The sequence below is a fragment of the Trachymyrmex cornetzi genome, unplaced genomic scaffold, assembly GCF_001594075.2.
Source record: "Trachymyrmex cornetzi isolate Tcor2-1 unplaced genomic scaffold, Tcor1.1 scaffold345, whole genome shotgun sequence".
NCBI classification, from domain to species: Eukaryota; Metazoa; Arthropoda; class Insecta; order Hymenoptera; family Formicidae; genus Trachymyrmex; species Trachymyrmex cornetzi.
The window spans coordinates 366,592-380,608 of NW_017298164.1; the positions used below are offsets into that span (position 1 = coordinate 366,592).

Here is a 14,017-nt window from a genome sequence, read left to right on the forward strand (position 1 = left end):
GAGCGTGATCCAGCGTGGAAAACAAATGAGCATCATCGAAAACAGCGCCGAGACGCGCGTGTTAGTAACGATCCCATTCACAAATCAAGAATATATTCTTAATTTAAGAGGAAATATTCTTATATTTGTTAAGAGGAAATATTAAGTACATCTTTCAAGAATACAATTTTTTCGGTGTTCGCTTGTACTCACATCCTCTTTACTCCTTATCTTAATAACCTAAATACCTCCTCATAACTTTATTAAACACTATTTACCATACACAATCATTATATAACTAAAATACTGAATATTTGCACGTTAATTTCAATCTTCCAATACCATATTTGTTGAATTTATGCACTAAAACAAGGTTAGATCACATAATAAAGATTAGCTACGTTAGAGATTTCACATTTCATTCACTAATTACCAGTGGTATACTTGACACTGATATCAGAATTATCCACTGATTCAGATTTAGAGAGTAGTTTAGTGAATCATAGCTAAAAAAGCACTTTTTTTTATCATCAAATTAAATAAGGTTGAATCTAAACCACAAGTTAACCAGGTAATGAAAATTCATGACTAAAATCCAGTTTCATAATTCACAAAATAACTCTAAACCGAAGTTCAATTTATTCATTATCTCTTTCGAATTCTAGAATTGCAAGAAGATGAGAAACAAGTTGAACCTCGATTAAGTTAGCCACGAGTTGTGGAACTGGGCTTAAGTCGGTAGATAGAATGATTAGAACACACACACCTCAGATACAGTTGCGGCGACTCGCCACTAGAGGTCCACGGGACTCACTCGGTTCGCGTAAGCACCGCGCCGCGCGAATTCCTTTTAAATAGAATATCATTCTGGATTCATTCTAGGCGTCTAAGGCAAGTCTCACACTACATCGCCTTACTGATGAGTCTAGTAGTGTGGGACCAGGATGAAACGCTGCGGCCGACCACAGACCTCCTTAGTGGACATTTCCACAGTTTTCTTTTAAAATCTTTATTTGAAAAAGAAAAATAAAAATCACTTATTAAAAAAATCACTTTTCGTTTAAATGTTCACACAATCATAAACATTATTCACTAACGTCATAAACGTGGCGCGTTATCCCTAAAAAAAAGCAGAAATATTTTATCTTGCACATTGAAGAGCATTAAACAACATTTGATTCGTGCGCGGACAGAAATATTTTACGATGTTTAATAGTATTTACAGTGAGCATTTTTTGGGATCCTGCGTAACATGAAAATCGTATTTCACGCGCGACCAGCGCGGCAGCGGTAAAATTCATGCGCGAGAAAGAAGGGAGAGGGAGGAAAAAAAAGAAAATCAACAACACGACGCGATCATAAATCCCGCGCGCACACCAACGCATTGTTCGCGAGCGCGAATTAAACCGCTGCGTTTTGACGCATAAAGTTCTGCTCGTCGATGAGCCATTAATTAGCTTCCGCGGCACGGACGCCGCGGCAGGTATCAAACAGGATGAACACGGGATTCCGGCGAGCTTTCGTAAACCGGCGTAGTACATATGCTATCCTCGATTATGATACGCCCTACTAAGGATTCATAGCGTGATTACGTGGTCCAATTTATCGTTAATCACGAATTCGCTCGTGCATTGCATGTAACTACCATGAGAGGGACGACGAATTGTTTTGACACCTATCAATGAAAATCTATGATATGACAAACGGGATAGGAAACCTTTTGTTATGCTCTTTGGCTTACAAAACTCATTGAGATAGCAAAGATATCTTGCTCAAACATGTGGAAGCGATTCTTACGTTTGTGAAAAATATTTAATATTGCCGCTCACTAGTTTAAATTATAAATACATTTTTTATCCTTTCTAACTTTCTAACCGATGACAATTCGTCGATTGATAATTAACTTAATCAAGGACCGAGTGATATTTATTCCGGATCCATTGTCTCGAATAAAACTCGCTGAGAAAGACTTCTTGTTTTGTCTAATTACTGTGATATTCTGTTATTTAATTATCTCATATTCAAAGACTGCAATGACTTGCAGATTTTCTCTTCATAATCTTAAAGCAGAGTGCCAATTTCAAGGAACTGAATAAATATAATATTCATTAGATAATACGAATGTCACATTTATGTGACAGGGACGTCGCATTAAAGGTTTTAGTAAAATATACGATTTAATGGAGTTCGTAATAAAATGATTTTCATCATTACGGTACCAAATTTTTAAGAAAGCTTTCATCTATCGAATATGAGAGCTCGCTTTGTATAAATGGGCATATAACTATGTCGATATTTAAACTTGAATGTACTGTAGGATAATATCACTCTAAATCTGTAGCAGTGAAATTGTACTGCATTGGATTGAGATTTCACTCCGAGCGTTAGTGGCAACTGAGCCAGCGAATTTTATTGCAAGGTGGGAGTGGAAAATCCACTCAATAATTGGAATGAATTTATTACTGTTAAAAAGGAATAAATTTGGAGATTTTTTATTATAAACCGAATAATATCCCGTGGAGAAAAATTTCAACGAAAAACTGGTCACTAACCAGAAACTGGATAGTTTTTCTTAAGTAAAATTAATTAGACAGTAACTATTAAAAACTTGTCCAGAAAATACTGACTATTGTTTGATGGCCAGTTACTGGCCATAAACTATGCACGAAAAAATAGTAATAAAATACTAACCAGTTTTTGTCCAGTAAAAATTCTGAAAATACTGGGTAGTATTTCATGAGCAGTTTTACATGAGCAGGTCAGGAACTAAACATATAAATATATAAAAGCAGCTGTTAAGAAAGATATGCGCAATTTATATATTACACGTAAATATTTCCTAATATCTCGTAATATCTAATTTTTAATTTGTACATAACACATCAAAATCGTAAAGAGTTTAACATATTACTTTAATTTAATTATATTAATTTAATTATTATATTTTTATAAAAATTGCTTGGGAATTGGTTAGGAACTAGCTAAGAATAGGTTAAACCTATTTAGAATTTTTTCAGAAAATGAGTTAGAATTAGTCATAAATTGGTTAGGAAACGACTAAAAAATTTATTATAAAACTAGTTAAAAACTGGTCGGAAACTAGCCATAAACTGCTTTGAAAATGGTTATTAACTGCTTAAAAACTGTTCATAAAATAAAAAAATTAAGAAACTAGATAGAAACTCTTTAAAAAATAATCAAAAGTAGTCAGATACCGGTCAAAATCTTGTTAGAAATTAACTAATTTTACTGTCCAGTTATTGGCAAAGCAAGCGTCGCACAAACCTGTCAGTTTCTGACCAGTCAAACTAGCCAGAAACTAGCTAGTAACCAGAATTTCTGGTCAATTTCTGACTAATTTTTGGTTTGTTTTCTACTTGGAATCACGCCAAGGAGAGAATGAATAATTTTTACTTAATTATGAAAAATTAATTTTCTCTCTAAAAAAAGGAGATATAGTTACAAACTTCTATGTAAGAAGTTTCACACGTTAAAAAATTTGTATAAACTATATTCTATATATAGCACAAAACTAGTCTAACAATTCTAACCATCCCAGCCCATCCCTTTATATGTACAGACATTGAATTTCTCTTACGGGAAGACACACTATCTGTTCGGAGCTCCACGAAACGTTCCTCACGAAATCAGAATGACTGCGTCTCGCTTAACTTATTCACTTTGGTTGATCGAGTCGGTTGAAATAATCCACTCCTTACATAAGAGTAGACCAATTAAGTTCAAAGAAGTAAAAATTCACTTTTAAAGTAGTGATTTTGCAACTTTTGTTTGGAATGAAATTTTTACTGTTGAAAGTTTAGAGTGTATTGGCGCTAAATCATCATTGTAAAACAAAATAAAAATGTACACTAGAAAAGGATTCTCACCTTTGTAAGAAATATTTGATATTGATATTAACGCTCGCGAGTTAAAAATCGCGAATAATCAAATTTGTCATTCTTTCCAATTTTTATGACAATTCGTCGATCGACTATTAACTTAATCAAATACCGAGTGATAAAATATTTTATTCTGCATCCGTGATTTCGAAGCTTTGTTCGTCTTAATTTTCGATATTAAATATCTTCACCTCCTCACGGATGTGACTCTCGTTGGTAGCCGAGGCAACTGCTCGTGTAAGGCTACGGCTACTTTTGTAGAAGCCAAACTCAAGATTCTCGAGACTTGACCCAGTCTGTTGGTTTCGTCGACACGAAACTTCGTCCATTCACGCGGCAAGACGACGCAAAGTTTTCGCGAGGTACACATCTGTGGTATCCAGAAAGGACGCGTCGAAGTTTTGCAGCCGCCGACCGAGTACCGCTACTCGACTGCGTTATTCAAGACATATTCGCGTACTACATTGCGGTCGAGCTGATCCGAGTCGCACATTGGCTGGCACTTGATCGAAATTAACACGCTTCGAAAGTTCCGAGTTAATTAATTTTCAGTTCGCAGCGACCAATCTCTGTCGTTAAACCGCTATTATCGCTTCTCGATTAGGCGACTGTGTGCGTTCCGTTCGTATGGGACAAATTGAAAAGTTATCGAATGTTTGACATGGAGCCGGAAAATTCGACGTTTGTCGAAGGTCCACCTACCATCGTGTCATGTTGTCGTTTACGATATATTTTAACGTAAATTTCGCAAAAATTATCCGCGTAACTAATATTCAGCGAGAACGTACAATAGAAGGAATCTTTTACGTTCAGACAAAGCGCATTTGGAACGCAAATACGGTTGTGTACCTGTATCATGCAGGGGCAAAAGGGAGGTAAGGCATTAAAGCAGCTATGTTTCTGCCAAGAAAAACAGCGCGGCGATGAACAACATCGATTAAACATTCCCCCGCATGAATTAAAGAGACTGTAAAAATTTGTTTACCTTCGGGAACTCGTGACGGTCGACCTGCATTCTCAAATGATTTAAATTTCAAATTGTTCAAATGACCACGACTCCCGGAGGTTCCAGGCGGCTGGTTTCTGTCGTCTCTCTCTCTCTCTCTCTCTCTCTCTCTCTCTCTCTCTCTCTCTCTCTCTCTTTCTTCCTCTCTCTCTCTCTAAAAAAAAACTCTTTCAGTCCCCACTTTCTTTTTCTCTTCTCACGGAGAGATCCGGACTCAAGAAGGAAATAACAGTAGAAGCAGCACAGAACACTTCAATCATGCGAATTAATACGGAGAGAAAAGCGCGCGCACAATGCAATTAAAGGATAACAGAGCCATTAGTTTTGGGGCGCAACAAATCAACTCGAACTTCCGTAAATTAAAACGCTTGAATGTTTAAATATTGAAAAAAAATGGACTACCAAATTCTTAATAGGCAAAATAAATTTGTATAAATTTAAAGTTTTTCACAAGCTTAATTACAGAAATAAATAGTAAAAATGTTTAACATATGATGTGCTAATTTTAGATTCATTCTCGTTCTTCAATTTTGTCGAATTTTACGCTTATAATTCACATTCATTTGCTTCCTTTCATTTGTAATTTTGTTTCTCGTAATATTTTTTTTATTATTTTTGTTAACTCGTTAATTTAACAATTTATTATTTATACCGCATATCTATCATAAATTCATCACAAGCATCACATTTATTCAAAATATGTTCTGAATCTTAAGTCTAATACTTCAATCAAGATTTTAAATTGAAAACAAATTCATTTTGCTTATTATATATAATAATAAGTATATTTTAAGATTATTATAAAGAAATATTCTTTAAGATAATCCGTTACTTACAAGGAAGTCAATAAATCGAGCAATCATTTTTCTTAGCATAAAACAACATACTGATGCTTCACTTTCTGAGGCTAATTCTACAATGTGCTTTTTGTTTCCTGTTTCTCGCAGTTTGTCTCTTCCCTTTTTGATCAAGAAGGCAAGAGACAAACTGCGAGAAACAGGAAACAAAAAGCACACTGTGGAATTAACCTGAGGTGCATCTTCTCGTTTATTTTTTACTGTACATTTATCCACATTTCTGTTATTTTACATTTCAATAAAGATTGTTATAATTATTATGTATCATATTTGGATGTATTTTGCAGCTAAAAATTACTTTTGCAGGCGGTGTGCGTGGCGCTCAGGGCAGCAAAGTGTCAAAGCGGGCGAAGCCCCTCGATCCCGACGAGGACGACTATTATTACGATGATCCCGTGGACGAGAGGAACAATCCGACGAACGAGGCGCCGGCCGTGCCGCCTGGATTCCTGAGCCCGTCCGTGCGGGAGTACCTCGATCTCGGTAAATCGATACCCGGTACGTAAACAAGATCATCTTGCGCAAAGTTATCCCTTTGTTGAGCCGTTTGTCGGATCGGGGCCGATCCCCGGTTGACTCGCAACAGTCTCGCTCTTTTCATCCCACGCTTCTTGCATCTCTGTGTGCACAGCTTCCGGAATCCGTTCTTCCTCCTCTGCTTCGCTTTACCCACCCTTCTCTTCCCGTTTTCTCTCACGTCACACTTTTTCCCCTTGTCTCTCCTTCTTCCGCACCGAGTATCTTTTGAAATCGAGAGTGGACGCAGCATCGCATATAAAAGTTCACCGATCGTTATTTCTCGCTCGCGAGAAATAGATAAAGTCCAGAAATGGAAACTTTACGCGGAGATGAGCCGGACTCTTAAGCAAGACGCTCGCGAGTAACTCCGTCAGATACTTAATGAGAAATAATGAGGAAATGGAGAAAGCAAGAAATATGACGAAATAGGCAGAAGAGACAAGTCGATTGCGTAGACACTCTCCGTCGAACGCGTCTTCCGTATTCTCGAGCAGAAAATATTTCACGCTCGACGGTGCCAGACTGTGAGAAATGTCAGGAACGCGGGAGTTACGCGTGGAATTGACCCTTTACTTTAAAGTACCGTCTGCGAGCGTTTCCTCTTATTCATAAGAATAGAGAACGCTCCCCGAATCCGCGAGAAATACGTAACTGTATATAACAGTTGAATAATCTAATACATTTGTGAAATTATCATATATTTCTGAGCAAAGTTTCGCGCGGAAAGGTGTGCATCTCGGTGGAAGGTTTCATTTATCTTGATATACTTATACACACAATGCTGATAGAAGTCTGGCAAGATATGTCGAGTGGTCCAGAATGCCTAGATAATTAAAAAAAATCTATTTGTAAGTTTTGGGACCGATACTTTTCCAAATAAAAATATTTAAGATTAAAATTTATATTTAACACTACAATTTTATAATTTAGATAAATAGAAATCTTGGTTAATTTATAAAAAAACCACACATGTCTACTTCTTATAAATCTAATTTTTTCCAAGTTCTAAATCGCTGCCAAACTTTCTATTATACTTTCAAAGTCATTTCACACACAAATGCATTTTAGAAAAATCTATATTTTTTTGTTTTATTAATAAATACGTGTAATGCATCCTTAAATAAAAAAATGAGGAAGAGTTAAACTTAACGCATAATACAAATAAGATATAAAATATATAAATGTTTAGTATTTTATATATATTCATATCTATTTGTGTGTTAGGTCTTCTATTCCTAATTTTTAATAATTATTCTTGTATTCCTAATATATTTCTTGCAATATGTACAAGGCCTTAGACACACTAATTATTTCTTTCAATTATCGACTGTCGATTTTTATGAAGCCCCGATATAAACATTAATTTAAAAATATCTATAATCTATATGGTTCAATATTAAAAGCTAGGAGAAACGATGTTCGACAAAGTAACAAAAAATCGGCTTCATAGTGTCTACTGCACACCGGATTTTACATCGTCATGTGAGAAGAAGCCAGAGCTTTGATTGGATATCGCTAGTCGCTCATCGTCCATCGCGTTCAGTGTGCAGTAGGCATAAGGACATCCTCTATACTGAAAAAAAAGATTGGCTGCTACAGTAAATTAGATGGTAAAATATGGCACAGCATTTTTAATTGACTGCAGCAGCCAATTTTTGGTTGCGTTACACTGAAAGAAAAGATTGATTGCTACAATAAATTAGATGGTTAAATATGGCATAGCATTTTTAATTGGCTGTAGCAACCAGTTTTTGGTTGCGTTAGCCAATCGAAATCTTATACATTGTGGATAGGCTAATACAACCAACAATTGGCTGCTGCACCCAATTAAAAATGCTATGCCATATTTAACCATCTAATTTATTGCATATTTTACTATCTAATTTGCTGCAGCAGCAGCCAATCTTTTCTTTCAGTGCAGATATCACGATTTTTGACAGTTTTGGGACATGTCGTGTAGCCTATTCTACACTGAAAGAAAAGATTGTCTGCTGCAGCAAATTAGATGGTAAAATATGGCATAGCATTTTTAACTGGGTGCAGCAGCCAATTTTTGGTTGCTGCAGCCAATTTTTGGTTGTGTTAGCTTATCCTTAATTTCAGTATAAGATTTCGATTAGCTAATGCAACCAAAAATTGGCTGCTGCACCCAATTAAAAATGCTACACCATATTTTACCATCTAATTTGCTGCAGCAGCCAATCTTTTCTTTCAGTGTACAGAATGGCGATTGTGCGAGAACGTATATATACGCGTGGAGATGCGAATGAAACGTCAGGTCGAGCGATACACTTTGCAGAGTGCGATTATATAAGATTTGCCGGCCGCAAATGGATGGGATTTAAATCTAGACGGATGACGCAATACTGCCAGCGTTCATGAACACCCTTCAGCGGGTAATCCGGCCGACAATAGACGCCGGAATGAGAAGGAAGATGCCGGCGCGAGGCGGAAGTATAAGGAAATACGTAGCCGCATACCTCGACGAGCAATAACTTATCTTCTATCCGCTTCTTACCTTTTCCTCCTCGTTTCCGCAATCGCATAAAGCGCGCTCAAACCGGAGGAGGAACTCGTCGAATACGAAGGTGCCGCTCCGTTTCGCGGAGATACCAGCAATTTCACTGATATTCCGCGCTCTCTGCTCAGACGAGACAGAAGGGCACACCACGTAACGACCGTTTGTCACTCGTAAATTTTTTTTTTAAACCGTTTCTCTCTAACGTTTCTCTCTAAAGTCTCTTTTTCAGTTGAAACGAGCCATTCGATATGAATTTTACAACATCGACGAAAGTCGGTTTTTAACTCCTTTCCCATCGAGGTGGTTTTATCAGTGAATTTAATCCTACGGCGGCAACTAGAGAGATCTTTAAAAGCATCGATATTTTGGTAAATTTAAATTTCATAGAGAACGCCAATAAACGATCAAAGATTATAGATGTTTCAAATAATGCGCCGAATTTAAATTTGTGAAAAATAAATAAAATAGAATTTGACTTTTATTATAATAAAAAAAAACTCATGTTAAAACTTTGACAAGTATACCAGAATTTTTTCCATTTCTTTATGTAATCCGAAACTATAAAAATTTGCTGTTTTTCTCGAAGACTTCTTGCTGATAAAAGAGTTAAAATTCAGTGCCAACGGCAGAGGGTATTATTATTATTATTATTATTTCGATTAGTAGTTGCGCTCAAACATCGTAGCTTTGTATACTGTATAATTTAAAAAATATATAATTATTGCTATATAACAGCACGTGAACTTGGAGTATTAGACCAAGTCAGGAGAGAACGTAGCTTCGTCTACAAGTTTCAGAGTATTATAGGCTTTAATGGGTTAAATCTGCTTGTGTATTAAGCAGAACCAGTGATGGATTTGTCGATAAGCGCTTTAATAGATCGTTCAGAGTTTCAAAATTGTTCCGTGATACTATCGCTATTTTGTAGATTGATTATGATAGAATAGTGACGCGCTCGCGATATTTATACACGATAATTATTTGAGCATGTCGCAAAATCGAGAAAATTATGAAAATATGAAGTTTGAGAAGATGCAAAATTACTTAAGAATGCCTGGAAGATAGCACTGTCGCGTGTGTACTCGACAATTTTTGCACTTAAGGCAAAATAAAGAAGCTGCTTACTAATGAGATTCTGTACTTTACATTCTGTGAATTACGCGTAATGGACCGTCCCTGTTTTTTTCCAAGCCGATTCTCACCACGATGCGAAGGAGCGGTTGCTTTTGGTTTCAAAAATCGTTACTTTAAAGCGAGGTAACTGCATTAGTAGCATCGTAAATTCACGTCAGTGTAACCGAACGAGAAACGCTATTAATCTCGACTTCACCAGTGATGCAGTCTCTCCCACCTCATCATGCTCCTCCGTTTCGAAAGAAATTTGTACTATAAATCATAAAAAATAAATAACGTCGTTAGCGATTCGTTTTCGTGAAAAAATAAATCTTACAGAGGCAAGGCGATGTCACGCGAGTAAAATACACGAAATCCACGGTGTAGTATTTCTCAGTTGACACTTTGACAAATAGTAAGAAGCTCGCAGAAAATTGAAAAGTGTATGCCATTCGACAGATAAAATTAGCGGCGCATTTTTAAGTGCATCTTCTCTAAGAGAGTTACTATCGCGATAACCTTGTTTGCCATTAAACGCGCGGTCATACCACATTAAGCGCGATTTATGTCACTTTGTGTCGGCTAATGGGTTCTTTGAAAGACCGCTTTGAATTTCAACGCTGACCTATCGTAACGCAAGCAGGCAAGCGGTATCCGCTTCGATTTGCCTTGGTCGCCCTACGGAGGCCGGCTTCTCTCCCTTTAGCCGATCGATCGTAAAATATTTGCTGCAGCCTTCGCGTACGGAGGGAAAATTCCTATAATGGAGTTTGCACATCGCGCCACCACGGAGGGTAGATAGGTAAAGGTTGAAGAGAGGCTGTACGGGCGGCAACCCTTGCGTGTGCACGTTACACGCGATAGAGAATGTCGGCTGGGCTGATTTACAAGCGAACACATACAACACGGGGGTGTTCGGCGCGCATAAAATTCATACACTAAATTAAATACGACCGTAAGTACCTGGAGTACTCGGGCAGGTACCGAGTACACTCGTGAAACTTCACGGAACGGAGAACGATTATTTATCTCGGGCTCATGCCCGAAGGGGTTCACGTACCTGTCGTGGAAAACGCGAATAATATACGCAGTTAATCCGCTCGGCCATTGTTCTACGAGATCTGATTATTTGATAACGCATTAAACGTATTTCGTCGTGCGATTAAATCGATCGCGGTTCGGTGTAACGCGGCCGTCACGTTGAAATCCCGTGTTTTGTAGCCGACGATGATAATCGTCACGCGATGATAAATGCATAAGATAAATTTATGGAATAGAAACAAATATATTGGTCGTAGAATTAGAATATACGAGTTCTAAAATTTTTTTAAATACAACTATCGAGCGGAATACGTTACGAAAAGACCGCTTTCAAAATGTCAGATCTTTTTAACGCTACGCGAAGAGTAATCTGATAATATTCCTCCAATATTTCAAAAATGAATCTGGCGTGGATTATAGGTCCATCCGTTTCCCGAGCGATCCGATAAATGTGCAGCGCTACGATTAAGCCTGCGAATTTGAGAAATTCGCCGGAGCGTCAGCGTGAAATTCCACGAATATCCATCGATGACGGACCGTCGTCGACGTTGACGTCAATCTTGCAGCGAAGAGCGACAACGATGCGACGGCGACGATGTCGTCGACGGGAACGACGACGTCGGCGCGCCTTTCGCCAGTGTGACGAGGACCGATTAGCGCTCACAAATTCCCAAACAATGCACGAGGAATTTACGATGCCGTCGCTCCATCGTAAACTCCGGTGTGTCGGCTAACTACCATGACACCCTTCCGACAAGGGCTGATTATGTTGCCTCGAAACGACTGAAACGTTGCAGGGCGCAAAGGGAGCGGAAACCAAGTCGATGGAGGGATGATCATGCAGTGAGAGTGGCGGAGAGCAAAGGAAAATAACAAGACAAAAAACGTAAAGAGAAAAGACAGATGAGTAAAAATAGCGAGATAAAACAGACAATAAGAAAAAAAAAGAAATATTGTATATAAAATGAAATGAATTTTTGAACACAGAAAGTAGCTTTCAAAAAAAATCAAAATTTCAAACTGTGATCGCAGTTTGCGCTAAAATAGAAAAAAAATTTGAGATGTAACTTAACAAAAATAATTAATAAAAATTTAATAGCTCGAAACGCAAAAAAATACTGCATATATTTTTAATTTCTTTATATTGTATTAACATATTTTTGCGGTTTTATTTATGAATTGTTCGTGCGCTCCTCCATTCAATCGCACATTGAGAGAAAAAAAATAGTTGTGGCAACTATAAAGTACAACTCTAAAATTTAAATACTTGTAACTAATTTTAAAAAGTAATAAGAATTAAAGTAGTACCAAATACTATAAAAATATAGTATTCAGTACTACTTTAGTTCTTATTACTTTGTAAAACTAATTGCAAGTACTTAAATTATTAGAGTTGTTAATTTAATAGTTGTTAAAACTATATTTTTCTCTAAGCGCATGTTTCTTTACGTATCCGGAAGATTTCAGCTGACATGTGTAAAAAAGTAAGTAACATGTACATTCTATAAGCAAATTCTGTTTCGCGTCCCGTACAAGACGAGCGCAATAAAATCATTCTCGAGCGAGGAAAGCGAGGAGAAAAGGGTAGCTGCAACGTCGAATCAATATGGTAGCGTAAACTTATCTCATTGACTTAACGGTTCTCAATCTCCCGAAGGGTCGCGCAGAGGTGCGCACTCCCCCCCCCCCTCACCCTCCACTTCGGATCACAGTACGCCTCTCCCGGATAGGATAATGAAATAGCCCGACCCCGGACGAACTCTGCACCAGCGTAGCTCTCCTCGATGTCACGACAGTTCCTGCGAGCGAACCGAGCTTCGGGTGAACCAAGCGGGCAGCGAGATGCAAGGGGGATGAAAATACGAGATCCGTTACGTGTCTCGTTTTCATCCCCCTCGACTACCTCCCTTTCCCACCTTTTCTTCCTTTCCTGCTCGTTTTCATCCCCCTCCTTCGCGCGAACCTTAACCAGATACGTCTTTACGCGCGTTTCATGACATACGGACAATGGCGGGGTAACGGGGGCGAGTGGCGGAGGAGAGGGTGATAGAGAGGGGCGTACCGCTGAGAGAGGAATGGAGGGACGGTAGGAGGGATGAGGGTGGCGGACCGTGAGTGCAATAGAGAGAGATGGACGGAGGAACAATACGGGGTGTGGAGGGAGTTGCAGCAAACCTCGTCCCGTGCGCCTGACTGACTTTATGACGATGGCTGAGACGTAAAAGAGAGGAAGACGGATGCTAAATGAGAGAGAGGGAGAGAGAGAGAGAAGGAAAGATCAGTGCGCGATCGTGGATCATGCAGACGTCGAAGCTTAGCCCTTCATTCGCGAACGCAAGACTGCCATCAGGATAGCGACGCTCATGAAGATGAATTTATGTCGAAAGGATATTGACCGAATATGTATAAACAATGTACGTGTGCAATAATATGCGCATAACAAATGTTGATGATTAATTCATAGAGGAGGACCGACGCATATTCGCCGCTATATTTTTCCTAATCTTCTACGATCCATGATTAACTAATGATCCATTGAAATTGGTTAATCAATGAAAAATTAACTCCATCGAATAATATATGAATATACTAGTAATTCCTTTAATATTCGAAACAGTGCTCAAAAATTCACGAGCGTACACGTGTATTAATAGATTTGTGCGTATATGTGCGTGAGAGAGAGAGAGAGAGAGAGAGAGAGAGAGAGAGAGAGAGAGAGAGAGAGAGAGAGAGATCCACAAAGGGAGACTCAAAAATATTTACAGCAAAATGTTATATATATATATTTTTAATATTTCGGAAATACTTAATCACAATTCCAAAAATATTTTTTAATCTAAAAAAATTCTTAGATATAAAAAACATGAATTTCATTACTTATTCTGTTTCTTGTGTTAATATAATTAAAAATAAAAAGTTTTATGAATTATACATTTAAATAATAGTTTACCAATGTAACAATTTAAATAATAATTTAATATTCTATCTCTTCATATTTGATCTTAAGAAAAATTTTACATTTTTTTAATTATTGGCAGTGCGCCAATGGCGTCTGTCCTCTTGACAAATTTATGGCTCCCCC

At 37.8% G+C, this 14,017-nt stretch overlaps 2 protein-coding genes across 2 annotated transcripts in view; one reads left to right on the forward strand and one right to left on the reverse strand.

Moving 5' to 3' along the window:
- The window catches only part of qin (tudor domain-containing protein qin), a 215,126-nt gene that overhangs the window by 71,272 nt on the left and 129,837 nt on the right, over positions 1 to 14,017 (reverse strand). The gene's annotated exons all lie outside the window — the stretch shown is intronic.
- The window catches only part of LOC108763199 (uncharacterized), an 83,831-nt gene that overhangs the window by 60,246 nt on the left and 9,568 nt on the right, over positions 1 to 14,017 (forward strand). Inside the window, exon 2 of the mRNA XM_018510627.1 lies at positions 6,048 to 6,239. Within this exon, the coding sequence (XP_018366129.1) occupies positions 6,048 to 6,239 (192 nt within the window). The remainder of the gene's footprint in view (positions 1 to 6,047; positions 6,240 to 14,017) is intronic.